This window comes from Coturnix japonica, chromosome 20 (genome assembly GCF_001577835.2).
Source record: "Coturnix japonica isolate 7356 chromosome 20, Coturnix japonica 2.1, whole genome shotgun sequence".
NCBI lineage: Eukaryota > Metazoa > Chordata > Aves > Galliformes > Phasianidae > Coturnix > Coturnix japonica.
Window position 1 is genome coordinate 6961509 of NC_029535.1, and position 22583 is coordinate 6984091.

At 41.2% G+C, this 22583-nt stretch overlaps 1 protein-coding gene across 2 annotated transcripts in view; it reads left to right on the forward strand.

The window, feature by feature from the left end:
- Window positions 1–230: 230 nt before the first annotated feature.
- OSBPL2 (oxysterol binding protein like 2) overlaps window positions 231–22583 on the forward strand; it is a 28887-nt gene continuing 6534 nt past the window's right edge. Inside the window, exons 1-12 of one of the 2 annotated variants that reach the window (XM_015881491.2) lie at window positions 231–360; window positions 611–708; window positions 3755–3853; window positions 8784–8948; window positions 14593–14740; window positions 14998–15073; window positions 16044–16178; window positions 16806–16903; window positions 17603–17785; window positions 19540–19647; window positions 20547–20636; window positions 21285–21408. In XM_015881491.2, coding sequence (XP_015736977.1) covers window positions 8912–8948; window positions 14593–14740; window positions 14998–15073; window positions 16044–16178; window positions 16806–16903; window positions 17603–17785; window positions 19540–19647; window positions 20547–20636; window positions 21285–21408 — 999 coding nt within the window. In that variant the 5' untranslated portion in view covers window positions 231–360; window positions 611–708; window positions 3755–3853; window positions 8784–8911. The remainder of the gene's footprint in view (window positions 361–610; window positions 709–3754; window positions 3854–8783; window positions 8949–14592; window positions 14741–14997; window positions 15074–16043; window positions 16179–16805; window positions 16904–17602; window positions 17786–19539; window positions 19648–20546; window positions 20637–21284; window positions 21409–22583) is intronic. The other variant, XM_015881490.2, reaches the window with a different exon arrangement.

The following is a 22583-nucleotide window of genomic DNA, read 5'->3' on the forward strand; positions in this document are numbered from 1 at the left end:
AGCAGTGATAGATAGTGACAGCATGATAGCAGTGTGATAGTAGTGATAGCAGAGATAACAGTGGTACCATGGGAGCCTTCCTAATTTACATATCCCCGCCCCCCTCTCTCCTCCCATTGGCCAGCTGTCTCCCTAGCTTCGTGGTGCGGCCGCGGCGCTCTGCTCCTGATTAGCATATTCCCCGCCTCCTTCATGGAGAGCGAGGCCGCCGATTCGTCCATCCTCCTCCATCGGTGCGCTGCCTCGCGTCGCGATTGGCTGAGAGCTTCGTCACTCAACCACTGCGAGGGCCGCACTTCCGCCTTGGTGTCAGCGGTGCGGGTTGTGCCGTGTCGGGGCCGTCGTTGGACGCGGGGTCAGGTAACGCCTCGGGCCCGGCCCCATCCCGAACCTCCATCCCGAACCTCCATCCCGAACCTCCATCCCGAACCTCCACCCCGCGGTCCCGGCGCTGTGTGGGCCCATCCTGGGGCCGTGTTGGTGCTGTCAGCTCGGCAGGGGCTGTGCTGTCTGTGAGGAGAGGAGGCCGCGGGCCTGTGGCCCCAGCTCCTCCTCAATGGGAGCTTTGGAGTTGTGTGCTGCTGATCACAGCTGTGTGCTTCTCTTACAGAGCTACTGAGGGGGACAGTGAGCGACATGAGGAGGATAGACGGAGAAAAGGCTCCTGTTTAAATAACATGCCACCAGGAGTGCTGCGTGGTGAGAAAGGTAGACGGTGTGTTGTATTGATTTGGTTTTGGGTGGTGATGTGTTGTCTGTGTGTGTGTGGACTCAGGGCTGCTTAATGAAGCAGCTCTGCTCTGCTTGCAGGACAGAACCTGGGTTTGAAATCACCTTCAGGCTTTTGTCAGCCATAGTCTGGGTCCAGAGGAGGGACAGGAAGATGATCAGGGGGCTGGAGCACCTCCCCTATGAGGACAGGCTGAGGGAGTTGGGTTTGTTCAGCCTGGAGAAGAGAAGGTTGCGGGGTGACCTCATTGCAGCCTTTCAATACCTGAAGGGAACTTACTGCCAGGAGGGGAGGAAACTCTTGGAAAGGGCTGACAATAACAGGACACGGGGAAATGGTTTGAAGTTAAAAGAGGGAAGATTTAGGTTGGATGTTAGGGGGAAGTTCTTCACTAGGAGAGTGGTCAGGCCCTGGAACAGGCTGCCCAGGGAGGTTGTGGATGCCCCGTCCTTGGAGGTGTTCAAGGCCAGGTTGGACGGGGCCCTGGGCAACCTGATGTAGTAAAGGTGTATGTTTGGTGGCCCTGCCAGGCAGGGGGTTGGAACTACACGATCCTTGAGGTCCCTTCCAACCCGGGTCATTCTGTGATTCTGTGTGTGATCTGTTTCCCACCACCAAAGCATGTTCAATGCAAGCAGAAATGTTCATTTACCGTGAATTTTCTCAATTAAAGTGTGTGACCTTCACTTAAACTTTCAAAATGAAAGAGACATGAGTCTCTCATGGTCTTTTTAAAGAGTTGATTCCATTCAATTCCAACTTATTCTTCAAGAATGCAATAACTCTGCGCTCATGTTGCTACTAGTGTACAACCGCGGGTACATACGGTCGTACAAACTCCATATCAATGTGCTTTAGAACTCCTAAAACCTCAGGGCAAGTTCTGGAAGCAGTCACTTGCGTAACTTCCAAAGCTCCAGCCCTGCACTGTGGGTTGGAAGCAGGAGAACTGGCTTAACTAGCACAGAAGCAAGACGTTCCGAGCAGAGATTTCTCCCTCAGTAATCCCCTGGGTTTCAGTTACTGTAAACAAAGCTATGCTTAAAATACTTGTCAAGTCGTGCAGATGGCCACGTGACAGAAAGTTGAAGGCAGTTTGGGATGGGATTGGGAGCAGTTCTTGATGTTGCTTTGCTGAACTGACTGGACCTCTTAGTGAACTTGTAACATCAGGGAGTGCTCCGAAGGAAGCACTGAAACATCTGCTGTCCAGGAATACATACGCTGTTCTTTCCAAAACAAACTCTTTGGCTGTGTCAGTGTAACATCGCAAACGGGAGACAAAAGTTCAGGAGAGAAAATGATGATTAAATAACTTAACTATGCCTGGAAGTAGCTGAAGACTTACATGGGTTAAAGGCTTCAGTGATACTGACAAGCAAGGAAATTGAGTGTGGTAGAAGTAGTTGTTTGCTAACATCTGTGTAAGTGTTGTGATTTGATAACTGCTCATGGAGGGTAATTTTCACTGCTGGGTGTTTTCTTTAAATCAGCTTTCAAACTGTTAGGGATTTCTATGATACGCTTAAGCTGACAGATCTTATGATTGAAACTGTTAATGCTTTGAGCCTTTCTTCCTGTGAATTCTACTGTGTGAACTTCACACATGCTGACCTAGAACAAAGGTGGAAAGCTCAGCTTTCTGTTATTTTCATGTTGGCTGGAAAACAGACCAGCAGGCTTTTCTGCTTTGATAAGACTGTGTTTATAAAGTACTGTTTGCAGTGCCAACCAGGCAGTTCTTTTTGTTTAAGAGTGAGATTCACATGCATGTGTATTATTATTATTTAAAGCAGATCATACATTATCTTTGATATCTGAAATAACATATTCTTGGACAGTGTGATGTTGCATCAGACTGCTTGGTAACCAGGGCTCCCAATTACAAGTTGGCTTTCTTGTGGTCCTTCACTCGTCATCAAATACTGTCGCTTGAGTCACAAAGACACCTGAAAAGAACCGTCTGTCCTTGCCATGAACACGATGTTCTTAAATGCTTCCTGCTTTGTCTTTTTTTCTGTGAAATATCTAAGATGGATTTTTTGGGGGGAAGAAAATCAAGCCCACAGAGAACGTGTGTTAAATACAGAGTGCTCAGTGTAAGTGTTATAGCTGCTCACAAGGGGCATCATCAAGCTGAATAAATGGGAAAGTGAGACCCATGAGAAAGCTGGGCACTGTTTATCTGCTGCTTTGAAAGATAAGGGATGTTCATATGCTTCCTGTTGCAAAAAATAGAGGTTACATGTGATACGGATTCAATTGTTTCTTTAGTTTAAGGAATAGACCACTATGTAATCTGGAATTAAAAACGCTTGATCTCAGACCTCTATTTCCTAACAGTGTACTGTGTGAAAGAGTGAATGATGGTGTAATTATGTCTGAAAGCCTCAGAGCATGGACGGAGTAAGCAATTAGGATGTGTCAAATGTGACTTAGGTTGCTTTCGGTTATACTCCTCACAAACGTATTGTTGACTCAGTGCACAAAGATAATGTCTTAATTTTCAGGATCAATAAGATATAAGAATAGACTAAGCTTACTTGGATTTGCTTTTTTTAATATATACAGTTACAACTGGATATTCATTTGCTTGTCTAGACAGATCCTTCAGATTCTGTCAGTACATCTTATTATGCACATAATTGAATCGGACAGATTTCCAGTGAATTACAGCTGCCCTCCATTCAGAAAATGCAGGGGGCTGGATAGTGTTTTCTTCCTGTGATTATCCATAAATCTGACAGGAGTTTGCACAGGAGACAAATTATTCCTGCAGCTGCAGAACTGAAATATGAACCTTTGAATCTCAGCCCTCTTACGGTCCCGAAGTGCTGGATGTGTCCATCCATGCATCCACACTGCTTTATTTTGTCTTGAATGTAGATCTGAGAGCTGTACAACCTTGTTATCTAGAAGGGTTAATGTCTCCAAGCAGATAGTGAGGTGGATTCTGTATTAACACTGAGCACAGAATTAATTTGGGTTAGCAGCGTTCCTTCCCAACCTCTTCTCTAACCGCAGGTGCTCACCAGGAGGGAGATTCTGGTAGCAGATCCAAACCATAGTGCAATAAAGACAGCTAGGAACAAACTGAGCTCCATCCCTTCAGAGCCGGTGCAGGTACGTCTCTGTTCTCGGGACATTTAACAGCTCCCAGCTGCACTAAGGCCCACAGCAGGGATAGATGCAGTCTGCAAAGGAGCTGTGCAGTGCAGCAGGCCAGGCTTTCCCTCACCCCGAGCCCCTGTGCTCAGTGCTGCACAGAGCTGAGATGGAAGCTGCCCTCCTTGAGCAGGGATGCTGAGCGAGTCTCATTAGGCCTAGACCCCTTTGTGGAAGGTGCTGCTGCATTACATTGAAGTAAAAAACAATTCTAGCTTGGTAAATAAAATCCACTTCTGGATTCCGCCATCTGTGTAGCTGTTTGCTGGTTGAAGAGATTTCAAGTGCATCATAATTACAGCAGGCATCTAAATTGCCAATTAAAACGACTTCTTGGCAATTTTTTTTATAGATGTTTTAGATCCACTGTTGTCGGTAACCTAATTTCATGAGTCAATTAAGATTCATCCTCGCTGAAGCTTTCATTCAGAGATGAAACACTGCAGTCTGATGCTTTCAGGAGATACATACGGAGCAAAAGCGCATGAATATTTATCTTCTGGTTCAAGCTATTTATTTCTGTCCCTTGAAGTACAGCAGCTATATTTTATTTCAGCTGGCAACTTGAGAAGAGGTGGGCTCGACTCTTACTTCACCAGTCGTGTTTTAAGAGGGTTGTGAGCTTGTTTGTAGTGTCGGTATGTCGGCTGCATGTATTTGATCTGCAGGTTGCTCCTTAGGAGCCCATTGCTGGACAGAAGCTGCATCCTGAGCCCAGGAGATGTGCTAATGGAAAATCTGCTTTTTATTTCCATATGTTTAGGTGGATTAAACAGGCTATGGAATTAATTTTCTTTCATACCAGGCTGACTTTACATTCTGACCAAGCTGGTTTCTATTAATTTGAGTTTGTGTCCCTCTGACCTATTAAAGACATGCAAACAGCTGAAAACAGAGGGTCCTTTCAGAGCTCGCAGGTTTTTGCCCCTTCTATTCCACCCCTCTGGCAGTATCTGTGTGGCATTTTTATTGTGAGACTTGCTAGCAAATTGTCATTATTTCTTTTTCACTCTTTTTAACTTTTTTTTTCCCCTATACAAGTATTCTCCTCTCAAGTTAATAAACTTAATTTGTTTTAAAACTCCCTATGGAAGCGCATATCCAGCATAACCTTGCTAGACATGTGGAAAAAACTCATGAATGTGCTGCTTCATTAATTCTTTGGTGGCACTAAATGCCACTGGGCTGAGCTCTTAACGCCCAGCCTGCTCATGCTGGCCAACCTTGGTTTGTTTGCACATCTGCTCGCTGTTTCCATATGTGGTTTTGCTTAAGCGCTCCTGGCTCTGGTGGTGGATGGGGTGGCTGGGTGATGGCTGCCTCCTGCAGTCTGTGCTTCTCACAGGGTTAAAAGTGTGTTATTGGAGAGAAAGAGCAGGATTTGTAAAGGAAGCAGAATGGAACACATTTGCTTTCCAGGAGTGCTGCACGATGTGAAGCTTCAGTGTCAGGCCTGGAGGAGCAGCACAGCGCAGGTGCAGCCCTGCAGCAGCCAACCTCGTGCTTGCTGAGCAGCATTCCAGCACCATGAGCTGCCCCAGCAGTGGAAGCTCACCTTCCTACAGCAATGGAAATGTTTCTTTAAGGAGGAGTAACTTCTGGTCAACCAGCAGGGGCTCGTGGAAGACTAACCTAGAAGAACGAGTTAGTATGGAGTAGCTCGTTGTGTGACATTGGCAAAATCACGGGGATGGCGTGTTTAGATCTTGCAGGTTTATTTTTGGACAAGTCCTGGTATTTTGTTGTGCTTTTTTGTTGTTGTTGTTGTTCTTAATCTGTGTATGAGTGGTGAGGATCCAGAATCTTAGATCTTAGTGGGGCAGTCGTTGGTGGGTCTGCTGGTTTTTGGTTGGTGGCTGTTGTTTTTCTTTCCCTGGAGTGCAGGTTTGCAGTGTGCAAGTGGCAACTGCAGGCAGCACATCTCACCTGGCCATGGGTCTCATACATACACACACGCTTTGGATTTCATCTACACTTCAGTACTAACAGGGTGAAAATTATGTTTATACTTTATGAAAGGTTTTCTGGGATTGGATTAGACCTAAGCCCCAGTGGGTCTACTCGTGCACCTTTCCTTGGACAGCTCTGTTTGGATGGAAGCTGCTCCCCGCAGTTGCTTGTGTGGAAGTGAGCAGTGTGGAGGAAATACAGATTACAAATGCTGAACATGAAGCAAACGGGATGTTTTTGTCTGCTGGCACTTCAGCCTGGTTGAGAGAAACTTTTCAATGTTGCTTTTAGCAGTCCTTGCTTTTTGGCTCCTGAGAGCTGGATGCTGATAACCATCCTGTGTTCATGTGTGCAAATCCATGTTAATCTCTGCTAAGGTAAAGAGCTGAATTTAAAAGGAGTAATATGAGCACTAAGGTGCAAAATACATTGCTTTATCCTTTTAAAATTCCCCTAACACCTTAAAACAACTTGTGACTATTGCTTAAAGTGCCTGCCATGAATATTCTTCAGGTGATAGCTGCAGTACTTGCCTGTAACTTACAGTGTATGACCAAACCCTCATTCTCAAATAGGGATTAGCTCAGGGTGTGGTGCAAGGTGCGTATCACAAGGACAGAGTGCAGCCTGGGCTTCTGCTTCACTCAGGTCTTTCCCTTCAGTCACCACACTTATATTTGGTGGTTATTTTCATAGAAAAGCTTCATTGGCTTTGTAGTCAGTGCCCTTATTATCGGTAAGTCAGACTTCTTATTCCTTAGTGCCTCCTCTGGAGGGCTGGGGTATGCTGGCATTCCTACCAGGATGTGTTTGGATAGGGAGAGTGTGCTCTTGGTGTAATTAAACAGGGGTGGGTTGGCAGCTGGTTGGCGTATGTTGCAGGTGGGTAGAACTGCTTGGGAACAGAATCCTACTGTATGAGCTGTATGCAGTGGTAGGGTGGCCCTGCTGCCAGAGCTTGAATAAAAAGCAAGGGCTGGATATAAAGATGGGAGATGAGGGAACACATGGAGAAAATTCAGGAATTTTAGTGCTCATCGTGAGACAGCTGCGTGCTGGACACATGCACATCTCCCCTGCCTGTCTGCTGTGAGCTGTGGCAGTATGTTTTGTGTTAGAGGTAGGCACTTAGAGCAGTGTAATTAATTCTGCTGCTGTTTGGAGAAGAAGCATAGCATCCTGTTTAGTTCACCCAGAAATCTGGGCTAGCTGCTGCTTTTGAACCAGTTACTAAAGGGTTTCTGCCTTTCTCTGGTTCTCTGCCAGCAGCCTGCACTGCATCTTCTTAATGCAAAGCTGTTACTCCTTCTGCAAGCAGAGCACTTGCTGGTAGCCTTGCACTGGGAGTCTTCATTCATCCCTGTCTGTAGTGTGTCAGTGTTTTGAGCTCTTGCATCCTTCCCTGGGAGAGTGAGACAGTTTGACTAACCCGAGTCAGAAATCTGTAGCTGATAAGCCTTCTTCAGCTTTCTTGCTTAAAGGTCTGTGACTGGAGCACAAGGAAAAGGGAAGGAAATTGTGTTCAGCTGAAAGCAGTTGCAACAGCAGTGTAGCAACAGGCAGAAGAAGCAGTTGTGTGAAGTTCAGTCCTTATGGAGGTGAGGACTTGTAAAGGAAAAGCTGCTGAAGGTGATGTGTAAGCTGAGATGTTAATGAAGCACGGATTGATGTAAAATCTTCTGGTGGTGAGCAAAGTAGGCTGTTCCTAAGGAAAAGGTGACAGTCAGGTACCTGGCACTGAGAGGTGTGATGCTTCAAGATAAACATTGTGTTCATTAACTGGGAGAAGCTGTGAAATAGCCTATTTCAGCTCCTCCTCCTGAAACAGTGAGTTGAAAGGACAGTGTGTGATGCATTCGCATAGCTTTGTGCTGAGCAGTGAGGAGAAAAGAGTTGAAGTTCAGGGGGCATCATCGTGCAATTCGGTGTCTTGCAGAGAGGAGAGAGGGAACTGGCTCTAAACATGGCATGCTCCTCTACTAGGAATAGAGTGTGCTTCTGGCTTTGTTTCCCTTAATTGGAATGGAACTGTGCGAGTTATAATTACTCTGGAAAAGCCACTCTCACAAAAGCAGTGGGATCTTCAAGGATCAGAAAAAAATTGAGGCTGACACATTGAGGTTGTTTTGGGGGAGCTGGTGGCATTGCTGTGTGCCTGGCTCAGCGCTGGTACCTGGTGAGCATTGACAAGAGTGGAACTGAAATGTTCTGATTGTTCTGCTTTGACTAAAGATGGGCGAAATAAAATGTTTACGTTACACCATTGCCAACCATCTGGAATAATTTTAATGTAGTCTGTCCATAATGCAGAGCTGGAATGCTACATAAATCTGTAAGTGATTTGTAGCGTGCTTGGCTTTAGTGAGAAAGCGTTTTGTTTCTTGACGCTTTCTATCTAGAGAGCACAACCTCCTGTTGGGTGTTCAAATGTTCACAGCAATAGCCTGACAGAACTTACCTAGTAGCCACTGAATGCGTGATGTGAAGCGAGGCCCTACACTTTTATGCAACAATGAGGTGAAGTTCTTATTCCCAGCTTTCTTGTATTGAATGAAATGAGGTTTGAGTATTGAATGCAGTGAGGTTTATCTTTTGGCTGAGGAGGGATTTCTGTTTTGCCAGCTGTCTTTTTCTTCCTTCTCACTGTACTTGTCTGAAATGTAACTTCCAATAAGAAGAGTATATTTTACAACAATGTACATAATGATTTTATATAGAGAGAACAAGTATGTCGTAGTATGTTGGCTGTTCTTGTAGTAGGTAGAACTGATCTTCAGAAGGACTTCAGAATCATAGTGACTGTTTTATGAATGCAAGAATCCAATGCTTTCTTTTGTCATGGGAAGAAGTAGGAAAATGAGTATTTGTCAAGTGTGTGTGTTTGTGCTTGCAAGAAGTATGGCAGCTGCTAATTCTTCTTCCCTGTCTTGTCAAATAGATCATCTAAAGTGGCTGGGTATTTGCAAAAGAAGACTTCAGAAGCATACAGACACTTAAGCTCTACATCAAGTTGAACGATGCATTAGAGGAAGCTGAGCTGGCTGTACAGAGATTTCACGCTGAAGGATGAATAGTGAAGAAGAGTTCTATGATGCCGTTACGGGTGAGTGGGGGCACAGTGCTAAAAAGGAGGAGGGGACAAAAGAAGCTCTGAACTGCATTGTATGTGTTAAGGTACCAGTGATGGATAAAGGAATAAAGAAGAAAATGTGCTTCTTGTGAAACTTGTAGTACTGTGTTCTGAAAAGAAGAAAGGCTTGGGCTCGACCTTGGAAATATGTGTTTATTTAATATTAGATTTATTTTTTAAAGCTCAGTGCTGGCTATTATTTTACCACTACAGTAGTTCTTTTGGGCCAGAGTCTTGCTTTCATTTCTCCATGAAATGCAGGTAATTTTATAGCAGCTTGAGAAGTAATGCTTTTAAGGCCCTTTAAAAGGTGAAAATATCTTCTAGAGCTTATTTTTCCTGTTATTCTATTTATTTTAATGGAAAACTTCTTTCAAAGAATTGAAATAGAGAAGTATTTCTCTACATCTGTACAGATTGCTATAAAAGCATGCTTTCAGGATAGGGAGCTGAAAGGCTTTGCAATCCAGTGCTGGTTCTAGAAGAGCAAACAGGAATTGCATCACTCTGGAGCAGTGCATCGAATAGTGCTTTCCTCTGAAGTAACAAGGATGAATGATGTGAGATCCTTACACGGTGCTCCAAATTCCTCTGTAAATCAAAGTCTTTACTGTAAAAAATGAATAAAAATCTTGAGAATGCAGTGAATTGTTTGGGTTCATCCTTGGTAATCTCATAGTTTCAGGTGCTTAGGACTAGTGTTGTGAATGTGCCAGGAATGCTCCAATTTGAAAAGCTGAACAGAAATGCACATCTAAGTATGAGGTCTGTCTGACAGCTTCAGTGTTGGTGTGTTACTTTATTTCTGTCTGGAGAAATACATAGCTCAGAGTTTGAGTCTTTGTTTGAGTAGTGAGGTTTTCCTTTCTTGAACCCCAAAAATTTGCCCTACAAATGCTCAAGGAAGTAATGGCTTCAAAGTTATTGTGCATCAGGTATGCTTTTGCCTTGTACTCTTTGCTGGCTCTGCTCACAGGTGGGATGCTGTATGTCCACCTGAGAGCACTCCTTGTCCTTTCCTAAGCTTACTCTTCCATGAGTGTGTGATGGGAGGAGAGAAGCTTCCAAGCAAAAGATCAGATGTCTCGATGTGCTCATAGCCCAGCCCTCTTCTGATGGACAGTTTTTTGTCTGCTGCAGATGTTCCAGAAACTAAACATGGTTGAACTTTTTATCCCGTATATATGTTGCCCTGCAGCATGCCACATACGTATTTGCCTAAACTGGGGCGCTAGGTTTGGATATGTTTCAAAGTCTTTCTCTCTTGAGACTACCTATTAAGACAAATATTCCATCTCTTCTTCCAGGTCGATGCTTTAGATCTTATTGTCCATTTGTTGCATTACTTGCACGCACCTAGTAAAGTCTAGACCTTTTTCTTTGTATCTTTGACTTCTTCAGGTCGTACCTAAATGTGATGCTAAGGACAACTACTGTTAATGCCTTTTTGCATTCTTCTGCTGGTGCCTGTAGCAGCTTGGTGTACGTTCAATACCCCAGGAGTTTAAGCTCAGAATTGAGGTCCTCTCTGAGTCACAGTGAGCTTTTGCATTGCACAGTAAGAACTTCAGGATTTTGAGTTCCAAATTTTGATTAAGAAAGCAACATGCCCTTGTTGGGAGACTCCTCAGCTTGTTCTTTCTGAGCATACTCTCCATTCCATAAGTCAGAGCAGTAGATGGGCAGAAGCCAACTTGAGACATGTGCTGGTTTTCCATTAAATCCATGATTGGGATATGGTTACCAGGAACAAGCTCATTCTCCAGCTGTGTCTCATTTCCATACTGAAATGAAAACAGTGTGCACTCCATGCTCTTCTCCACTTGTTTCCCCAGTTGTCCTGGGCTCTCTGCATTCCTTGGTGGAAGTTGCAGTGTTTTCCTATACCTTCCCTGATTTTAGTAATTTGGATACTCTTGTTTCTGCCTTACAAATAGCAAACCAGGCTTAGCAGGGCAGTGAAACTCCATGGGAAGTTGTGCTTTAGAATTCTGCAGCAGTCTTAGCCTAGGTAATGTGTTCTCCCTTTTAAAATGTGAGTTCGCTCCTTCAGAAGGCCTCAAGATTGATAACATCCACATCTCAAGTAGAGATCTGCCCTTTGGACCTTTGGGTTTTGGTGTGATGGATTTAATCTCTTAGGTTAAGAAGTTTCCTGCTTCTGACACTGTCCCTATCAAATCCAGAAGTCATCCTCATGTGATGGCATTGCGTGCTGTGTGGTTGGGAGTCATCCTCCTGGCAGGTGGCTTGACCCAACAATGTTTGGTGATGAGTACACCTGTAAATGTCCAGGATGGACACAGTACACTGTGTAGCTGGTGAGTCAGTTTGGCTGGTGAAGAGCTTCCAGAGTGAAGTTGCTCTGTGTTCAGAGGTGACTGTCATTGCTGATTAGTTGGACACATGACACCCTTACTTCAGGACTGAGTACTTACTGTGGGCATCTCAGAGATGCTGTGTGTGGTGTCTGTCATTTCTCAGTAGCTCAGCATTTGATTTTTCTCAAAGGAGGAAGATTTCTCTGATACTGGATCAGGAAACCTGGCAAATTCATTCAAATTCTTCCAAATGTTATGTCAGCACATGGCTTTGATCGCTTAGCTCTGCCCTGCATCACCTTGGGATTATTAATTCCACTTTGAATTTGTTAAAGGCTGTTGACTTCTGTTGCGTCAGACCTTATCTTTCATTAATTCTGTCAGATGTCTTTTTGCCAAAGCGGTTTGCAGAAGGATTGGCACAATGCTTGCTACAGTAAGTTAGTTACAGAGTAATCATTTATTTTAGACAAGCTTGAGTAGCTTTTGTTTTACTTTTTTGCACATTAACCTGCTATTCAGGGGAAGCCTGTTCAGTGTCTGTGAGGTTAATCTGGTGCAGTCTATTTGAGAGCAGGTTGCCTTTCTGTTCTTACTGCTTGGTTCTTGTTCGTTGTAAACTGCTGCTTCCTCCTGGGGAGGAGCAAGTGAGGATCCTGCTGCCATATGAATATATTGACATCATGTTTGGATTGAATCAGCAGATTGTGCCCCAGTATTGAAGTACTGCAGATGTTGTGAAAGCTCATCGTGCCTCCTGTTGGAAGCAGCATGATGCGGCCATGTAGTGTGAAGACTGACTTGTTTGGGAAGTGGTGGAGAAATAATAATTTCTGACTGAGGAAAAGTGACCTCTTATTTCACTCACTATGCACACACCAGCATTTCTTATCCCAGTTCTGATGGAACCATTTTAGGGATGAAGGTTCTCACCACTTTGCTATTTTGTCTTGAGTGACAAATCTTAATGAGTATCTGAGGAAGCTGCTGACTGTATGAAAGGGCAGTCTTGTGTCTTCATGTGTATGGTGTACTCAGTACTGTGCCACTCTGCTCCCTTATAGCTGGATGTGTAACATGGCTTAGTGGACTTGTTTCATCTGCAGGATGGGGAAGAAGAGGACTTTGAAAACTAGAGCTGCTGGCAAGTCATTTTTCTTTAAGTTCTTGAAATAGATTAGCACTGGTAACCAGTTTATCTGACTTTGATAACTGAAGACTTTAAAAGCTTGGTTTTACACTTGACATGTAGAAGCTTGGACTTTTGATTAAGTTAATTTTTGGGTTCAGTTAGTTTTTGAGGCTTTATTTCAGTACAAAAACTGGCCTGTATTGAAGATCAGATACTCAGTTTTGCAAATTCAAGGCTTTAATGGTAGCTTGAAAGACCTGGAACTTAATAAAACCATAACAGAGCACGTCAGTAAATATTCCAAGTCAGTATTTCCTCTGTGAAGAACATCATCTGGATAGTTCTTCTCAGAACTATAATATTTAGAGTTACATTCAGAAGCAGCTTTTAAAACTTCTGTTTGGGCTTGTAGCAGATGAGCCAGCTGTTACTGAAGACTGAAAGCACAGTGGAAAGCCTTGTGTTTTAATTCATCAAAATGCCCATTAAATGTGATGATGTTCCATATGCTGTGTGTGGCTGATCAGCTTTCTGGCTGAGGGCAGGTTTGCCTGAAAGCCCAAATGTTTTTCCCCCACTTCAAGTCAAAGTTATTTCCTTATACTCTACAGCATTTGCTTTCTCCATCTCCTTGTACCATAATAGGTTCCTAAAAAAGCTGATATATGTTTAAAAATACCATTTAAAAATGACAGCTATTCTTCTGTTGTGGGTTGACTGGAGATAGACAGGTGTTGCTTTTCTTTTAAAGGCAGGTGTTTCGGATGAATCTTCATTTCCATTACCTGGTTATACATAACTATCATATTTTCCAGTTAAGTACTAAGACCTGCTAAGGTGTCATTATCGCTCTGTAATTACACGCTTGTAACATCAAAATGTAGGAGAGGGTTTAATATGCAACGTTACAATTAACATCTGCATTTTTAACAAAATTAGTGCCAGAAGATCGTTGTTTTACTTGCTCTAAAAGTGAAATAATCTTTGTCAAAACTGATTTCTTTACTCTGTTAAGGCATTTACATGCTTTGTAACATCTGGGATTCTTTCTGCATCCACAGCTGAACTTCAGAATTGGCTGCACCTACTTGTGATAGTAACTGTCAGCACAGAAAAGTGCTTGCCTAGATTGTAATAACAGGAATGAAAGGAACACGAACATAAATAGAAAAATAATAATAAAAATCCATCATTAATCTCCACATTTGAAAAACATCTCCCTCAAAATATTGTCATTTTGTTCCTTTCTAGGCTTATCCCTCCAGTACTTTGCTTTTCTAACACTTCTATGGAATGTTCAAACTACTTCTAGGCTTCTGTTTGTCCTTACACGTATTGAAATCTTCTTCGCAAAACTTTCCTCCAAGGAGCTCTGCTGGCTGCAGAACCAAAAAGCAAGTCTATTCTGCTCCGTTTTTGGTGATGATCTCATGTTAATCTCTTAAAGGATGAGGTTGAATTGCATGCAGCCTTTCTTACAGTGTAGGCTTTTGGTAGTTTTTCAGGGACATCAGTAGCTGTGACCTTATGCTATCATCATATCACGCTGTTTTTGTCTGGAGTGAAGCCTGTTTGTTTTGTGTGCTTCAGCACTGCAGGGTCAGCAGTTGAAGACTTTTGTTCTGATGTGTTTGAGTTCTTATGTGTGAAGTTTGCACACACGGATGGCAAAAAAGTTAGATACCCTCTATTGTTGTTGCTGCTGTAATATGGATTTTGCCACTAGGTTGTGAAATGGGCATTTTTTCCTCCTTAACTGCTCTGTATCTGATGGTGTGAATAGGCTAAATTAATTTTTTTAAGGTCTTTAAGAAGAACTATGTAGCTAAACAAAATTATTGCAATCACAGCACAGCTCTAATGAAGAGGCAATGGAGCTAATATGATTAGGAGCTGTTGAAGAGCTTGCAAGATTCTAAATTGATTATATATTCAGCAGCATGAAAAAACAGATGAGAATGCCTGATTCTAATGCAACACTTAGCTCTAAATACTCTTGGGAATTTGGTCACTTGATAGAAGTTCTTCACTCTGATGCTTTTTAGAATAAAATAGCCTTGTGTAAGTGTGCTTGTGCTGTGAGAGCTGTAAAATGTGAGCGGCACTCTGTGGCATAATAAGGTTCCTAAGGAAGTTGTTGCTTTGTGTGTTTTTTTCCATACAGGCTTTGATTCCGACAATTCTTCAGGAGAGTTTTCAGAAGCAAATCATAAAGTTAAAGAAATGCTTGATCTAGATCCTCACCAAAGCAGTAGGACCAGAAAGCACAATGGAGAGACAGAAATTCAAGAAAATGGAATTAAGAGACACAGGTAATTGCACAGTACTACGTAGGAAATGAGAAATGACTGTGCTGGCTCATGATCGTTTGGAGCATTACTGTTCTCACCAAGGAAGAGGCTATTTCTGTGAAACTGAGCACACATTTCACATGTCTGCTTCCAACATGAAGTGGAAATTAATGCTTCATTTCCTTTATTAAATACTTTGGTACCTTTAAATTAAATTGTGTTTTTGTTTAAGGAGCATATCGTGACAGATTTGTTGTTGTTTTTCTTTCCTATTACAGGACATCATTACCTGCCCCAATGTTTTCTAGAAGTGATTTTAGTGTGTGGAGCATATTAAAAAAATGCATTGGACTGGTAAGTTAGCCTAGATTAAATATGCTGATATTACTTTGACTCATTAGTTGTATTGCTTAAAACAGAATATTGCATACAGAATATTCCTGCTGCGTTTTACATTCTTCCTACAAGGAACATAATCTTACACTGCACCTCTGTTGCCTCACTCACTTTAGCTGTTGGAGCATGTGAGTTTCTAACACTGTCCTATAAGAGCTGTGCTAAAGTCATTAACAATATAGTTAATTATGCTTTGATTAACACAACGTTCTCTCCTTTGTTGCTGTTTTTTTGTTGTTGGTTTTAGACATTCATATCTACTGTAGATCTGCCAGCACAGTACTTAGTGAATGCAGCAGGCAGGTCAGTGAGTTACTTTGCCAACTTAGTTTATGCCATCTAAAAGAGAGAAATGTACCATCAAAACTCCTTTGGTTAGGATGAATGTCATATCTACTAGAATGATTTGCCTGACCAAATTGGGTTAGCTAGGAGTGACTTTTCCTTACTGCCTGTGACAGTGTGAAGAAACTGTTAACTATGTGATGGCATTCTCTGCTCCACTAAACTGCAAGCACATAAAAGATGGAAGTACTCAGTCATTAGTGCAGCTGTTTTAATAAACAGCCAGATTTGATGGCACATAGTGAAAGATGTGGGGGGCTGGAAATCTGTATAAGCTTTGTGTCTGTCTTGTATCCACATGGGAAATGAGAAATATACTGATGCAAATAACAGATTGTTTTAATAAAGCCACTAATATATGTTAGAGCAATTCAAATGGTATTCTTTGTATAAAATTACTTTACAGTAATTTTAACCTCTGTTCTTTCATGTAGAGCACACAGTAGAAGGTAACTACAGACTTGTAGCATTCTTCAAAAGACTTTCTACAACTCAACTAACTCACAGCTTACTTCCAGAACTCTTAGTTTTCTCAGTTAATAACATAATGTCTAAGAAATTAACTTGTCCTTTTGTTACCCAGGAGTTGTCTAAGATTACAATGCCCATTGTCTTCAACGAGCCATTGAGTTTCCTTCAACGGATAACTGAATATATGGAACACATATACCTCATTAATAAGGCTTGTAGTCATTCAGACCCCTTGGAAAGAATGCAGGCAAGTCCCAGCTACCAGCTTCTTGTTAGTTCAGAAGTGGTTTTTCTCTCTCAAGGGTCTTTCATATTAGTGTAACCTTCCTTTTGAATGTGTTTCTTTCTCTGGTGCTATTGTAAGAATACATATGATTGTCTGTCTAGAGCAATTTCTTGTTAAATAGTGGTTGACATGAGTTACATGTGATGCTTTTCTACTTGATACTTCAGCGGGGGAGTGCAACTACTGACCAAGGCACTCAGCCTGTTCAGGACTGTTTTAGCTGTGACTCTTTGATATTTATGTGTTGTAAAGATGAGAACGTGGCTTTAAATCACCTTAAAATAAAGTTGTTTCGTGCTCTGGTTGACACAAAGGCTCCTGAACTTTCCAAAATAGGTCATAAGCATTAATTTGATCTATTGAGTAGCTCCATGCTTTCTAGAGGTAAGAGAGAAGTATGGAACAGAATATAACCTAGCAAAATTTACTACAGAAATGACTCCTTTTGGAATGGTATGTTTATTAACTGCTTTTATTGTCCTATTTCTGTATTATAATCCATGGCTTGCCAGTATTTTGGCCTTAAGCAATATATAGATCTTTCTTTTTGTAAGAGTAATATAACAGTGTGTTCTTATTTCCTTACAGGCTGTAGCTGCGTTTGCAGTTTCTGCTGTAGCTTCTCAGTGGGAGAGAACTGGCAAACCATTTAACCCACTGTTAGGAGAAACCTATGAATTAACAAGGTAATAATTAAATTGGGATCTGAGGCTGTTTTGTGTGAGCAGACTGTCACACTAGCTTAGTTGTTCATTCACCAAAGCAAATAGAAAGCTACTAAAATATGTTTAGTATTTTTTCTGAGTTTAGCTAAAATTATTTTCTCCAAACTAACACAAATGTTTGAGAGATTTTTATAGAAGCAGTCTTATTTCTGTACTCATGCAGGGTATTCTTAGAATTGCTCAGGGAAAAAATGGTGTAAGTTCTCCTGAAGACACTCAGAGAATGTTAACTAATTTGTAAGAGTGCTGTGCCTATAGCATCAGATAGATAAGTTAGTTTGAGAGGTTTCCAGCTTGCTGAAGTGGGAGATACATAAGTTACAGAGAGTATTTTCCAGACAGTCTTTCCACTGCTGCCTGGGGAATTGAAGTGTTTTCAAGAGTTATTCCTGTCAGACTTCTTCAGATGCTCTTGTAAGTAGAAAGTCACTTGGGTATTTGAATTGAGATTGTTTCTGGGTATAAATGGATGTTTTAAAAGTATTCAGGTTATTGCTTTCATTTTATTAATTTCAAATGTGTCATGAGCCTACAAAAGGGAAAGTATCACCTTCAGAGTAATTAAAAATCCTTCCAAAAAAACTGAAGTATCAAGTTCTGTTTTTTTCCTGTAATGTTAAAAGTTGATTAAATGTTTAATGTTCTTTCTTGTGTTGACAGGGAGGATTTAGGATTTAGGTTTATATCTGAGCAAGTCAGCCACCACCCACCTATTAGTGCATTTTATTCTGAAGGCCTCAATAACGACTTTATTTTTCACGGATCAATCTACCCCAAATTAAAATTCTGGGGAAAGAGTATAGAAGCGGAGCCACGGGGAACAATTACTTTGGAACTTCTAAAGTGAGTATGAGAAGCAAACACTTTTTATGCTTGTATGTTTGAATGAAAAGAGCTGCTGCTTCAGAATAACCTCCTTATGCGATGGCAGAACGTGAGAAGCTTGTCAGGATTTCTCTCACCTCCATCAGTGCCTTTCCATATTACTCCTAATCAGTCTCAAATTGTGTGGCTGTCTACAAGTCGGTTTGTGCCAGGCATTCTGCAGTTGAACACTTAAAGGTTCTTTTCCAAAAGCTTTCCTCAGGCCTCACTTTGAGGTTGCTTTAAAATATCTTTTGAAGATGGGCATTCATGTAGGAAGAAAGTAGACACTTGGTCTTAATAACAAGGCAACTTTAATGCCATATCAAGCATCGACTCTTCCTGTAGTTTCTTTTGCAAGTACAGTTTGTTTGTCATGCTGCTGATATCTGATCTTCCAAAGCTTGGTCTTGGATGTACATGGTGATGTAAATAGAGGAAATCTCTGGATATAGAAATGACTATGAACACAAGTGTAGAATGCAGACTTGGCAGAAATGTGTGTTAGTGGAGAGAGAGCATTCATGTCAAATTAGGATTCTTGCTCTGCCTAATCAAATCACAGCACAGATTTAAATTGCAGTGTAAATGACTAAAGCATCTGGTTTAAATATTTGCATCAAGTTAGCAGCAGAAGCTGAGCTCAGATTTTGAGCTCCTTAATGTTGTGATTCATACCAGTCTGTTGATTTGAGAAGTCTGAGAGTTATTCTGGGCCAGATTTAAGTTTAGGGAACAACATCATCAATCAGCATTAAGTGCTGCGTTTATGTTGACTCTGACTGTGTTTTCTGTCTTAGAAAGCACGATTCGTTCCCACTTTTCCAGCACAAATAAATGTCTCAATTCATCTTCACAGGGCATGAGTGTCTTCTGTTATATTTTACGCTCCACAGATTTTGCTGTCAATAAGTTCATGAATAAAAACATATACGAAGGCTGGGGGTGGTGGTGGTTTTTTTTCCACTTGAAGAGTAGTCATTATTCTGAAGGACACTTGAATATAGTTTGCTTTGGAAAATGGTCAGACTTTGTTAATCTGTTTTTTCTCTGTGCTGGAAACTGACAGTTGGAAATATGAAGTATGTTTGTTTGCTCCATACTTAATGGAAATAGAAGCACAAGGCATTTGTTACAGAGGATGCTGCTTATTTCTGCATATTTTTTTTTTTTTTTGGTACTAAAATGGAGTTTGCATGCTTTTCTAATGTGGATTTATTGCTAATCTGATGGGGACTAAATTTGCTGGAAAACTCAGAACGCTTTGAGTTATAAGAAAACCTAACCAAACTGTTTAGGTTATCATAGAGGTTTACAAGAAAGTACTTTGGGAAGAAGTCTGCAGTGCTGCTGTGGGAGCTGAGTAGAAGGCAATGTTTGCTTTGTCAGACCAGTTCTCATCTGAGTGTTGTTTTCTATCACAGACAACTTTAACAATTTATGTTATTGAGCTGGACTTAGGAATCAAAAGCACAGCAACAGTAAAACTTGCTAATTCAACTCTTTAATAAGGAAGAAAAGGAAAGGGCCTATCGCGTTATTAGCTTGCACTCATGTTTACATGCAGCATGGTTGGCTTACAAAGAAAAGTCTGTTTCTTTTCTGTTTTGAAGTTAGCTGCTGGCTGTGCATGGGAGCGGTAAATATTTTGCCCTGCTGCAAATAGAGTTACAACAGGCTTACATTCCATTGCAAGCTCAAGAAACAGATTTATTTTTCTATTTTCTTTACAGACATAACGAAGCTTACACATGGACAAATCCAACCTGTTGTGTACATAATGTAATTATCGGTAAACTGTGGCTAGAGCAATATGGAACAGTAGAAATTGTGAATCACAGGTAATGATAATCATGGGGGCTGGTGCATGGTCCTTTTCACTTGTGTTACAAAGCAGATCCTTTCTTGGGATATACACCTTTAGTACTTGTAGGCCCAGAGTGGTTTTATCCCATCTTCTGACAAATGCGAGCTATTCATTGGGCTGAGCTTAGTATCATAATAATGTAAATGAAGAGGCTATGAAGCTTTTACATTTGTGAGTTACCTGTTCAAATTCGGCTTTATTGACAGAGAACAGAAATTAAACATAACTCCAGGACATTAAATGGAATAATTGCTGGAGGCTTGCTGTAGACTTCCATCAGCTTGATTTTCATTTGGCTCTCTTTTAATTTCGATAATAGAAAATGTATTAAATTAAAAGTGCAGCACAGATAAATGACTGTAGAATAGTCATGTAACATGAACATAGAGCATATCAATTGCTCTGCAAACTGCCTATAAAAAAGCTTTTTACTTCATATAAAGTAAAGAATAATCTCCTGTAAAATAGGAGATTTTTTTTTTGAATGTTTTTTATTATGGAGGAATGCAGCACCTGTAATGCAGCACCTGACTTTTGGTGAATAGATTGAAGCTTTATTCCAGCAGGCTGCTGTGCTGGCACTTCCATCTCGTCAAAACTACATTTGTCTCTTAAATTCATACCTGCAACCCAGGATGGTCTCTGTATGCTTACAATAGAAACATGGCCAAATACCTCACTGTGATAACTCACTCAGATAATAAACCATAGCTAAAGAAAAATTATGATATCAGTAATTACCTCTCATTACTTACATGAAAAAAAAAAAGCTAAAATAAGGTGAAGGTAATCTGGGGAGGTGGGAGGAAGGGATAATATTAATGTGTTTAGGGGCTCAATTCCTGATGTGTGTACTTGAAATTTTCTCTACAGTACTGGAGATAAATGTGTCCTTAATTTTAAACCGTGTGGACTGTTTGGAAAAGAGCTTCACAGAGTAGAGGGATACATCCAGGATAAAAAGTAAGTGCTGTGTCTGTTGGTCTCTCTGTTTCTGAGCACTGTGGTATTGCTTTAGTGCTGATGTGACCATGACTGATATGAGCACAAAGTTGCTAGTGATGCAGTTTATAACCATTTGCATTCTCTGTGTCAGTATTAAATTCCTTAGTTGGGATGAGGGTTTTAAGCAGTATTAGGGAAAAACTCTCCAGTCCAGTCACTTGATATAAAAAGGTATCCAGGGAAATCAGAGAGTAGTTGAATCTGATCTCACAGTTGCACAGTTGCAATTCAAGTCTTCAGCTTAAAATCATGAGAACGCAGTTATTGAAAGTATTTAATCAAGCTCAAGGCAGTTATGTGACTCTTGGGGTCTGTACTGGAAGCTGCTGGCTTTGCTGTGCCCACACTCATTTCAACAATAGCAAAAGGTGTGTGACTAAGTCATGAGAATGTGTTCTGTAAGACTGAGTACCAAACAGACTAGTTGAAGGTGAATCATTTTCTTTGCATGAATCTAGTATCTCAGTTCTAAGGAATCTGCAAAGAAACAAAAGGCAACAGGGTAGAAAGCTGTGTATTTTATTTAATGCAGACCAGGATCTGTATGACTTGGCTTAGAAGGCCTTATGGGAAGCAAAAGCTGACTCTCCTTTACTCTTTCTGCAGCAGAAAGAAGCTGTGTGTCATCTATGGCAAGTGGACAGAATGCTTGTGGTGCACTGATCCCACTACGTATGAGACTTACAAAAAGAATGAGAAGAGAGGTGGTGAACAAAAGAAACTGAAGTCGGTAAGATTAAGAGTCCTCTAGGGAATATAAATGCTGAAATACATAAAGTGAGAGGAGATAGTCTTCTTTTCAGAAATGGTCAGGTCGTGGTGCATGGAGGGTTATAATGGTTCATCTTTTGGTAGGGATCTGAGGTGTGCAGCTTCATGAGAAGGTGTACTTCAAAATTATATTGGCTTTAATGAGAGCTGCTGGTATTTGAGAACTTAGAGAAATAGTGTTTGCTAGAGACTTGTCAGAGGTGTCGTTATGTATCAGCTCCAAAGCTGCTTCTTCAGCAAAGAAAGTGGCTGTACTGCTGCTTCTGGATGTGAAAGTATCTTGAGTGTAGGCATTTGAAAAGAAAATTCTCTAAGGACCATGTTTAAGTCATTTATGCCTTTTTGGGTGATGCAGCCTTTTTGAATTTCTGATGCAAACAGCCTTTAAAGCAGAGGGGTCTGGAAACTTGGGGATTTTTTTTTTTGTCACATGTAGTCTGGATCAGATAAGTTACTGCCAAAGCCTCAGGCTTATATGGAAAATGCAGGATGTTGTATGATGCAGAGGACTGTTGTGTTTTCCAGTATCAACAGAAGTCTTGTGGGCTCTGGTTGCTTGTACAAAATGAAAATAATGAGCTAAAGTTGAGCTTCTGCTTAGGAGACTTAGTCTTTCTTTTAAATACTTACATGATAGGAATCCAGAGCAACAACAGGCCTTGGTTTTTGCCTCTGGATTCTGTCATGGTGCAGGCTTGTATTTTGACTTTTTTTTTTTTTTTTTTTTTAAATAATAAGATTTTGTTCATCTTAAGAAAGTCAACACCTTCCTTCCTTCCTTCCTGTGGAATTTATATTTAGAGGGGGAGCTGTTTTGAAGAGAACAAACGGGGCACATCAGAGGAGGCAGAAGGAAAATAAGAGAGAACTGACATTGGAACAATAGAATGATATTTTCTCTTCCATTCTGGTAGTTGTGCTTTCAGGTGATTTCTCATGTTGAAATCCTCTGAACTTTTACAGCGCAGCTGTGTCCTGAGACAGATTCTCCTGTGGTTTAGGCTGATGATATGAACCAAGCATGCAGAAAGCAGGTTTTCCAGGTAGTCAAGGGAAGCTGTCAAGAGATCAGTGGTCTGTTCAAGTAGATTAAACAGTATCTGGCACTAAAGTTTTTGTTTGTCCTAATCCTCT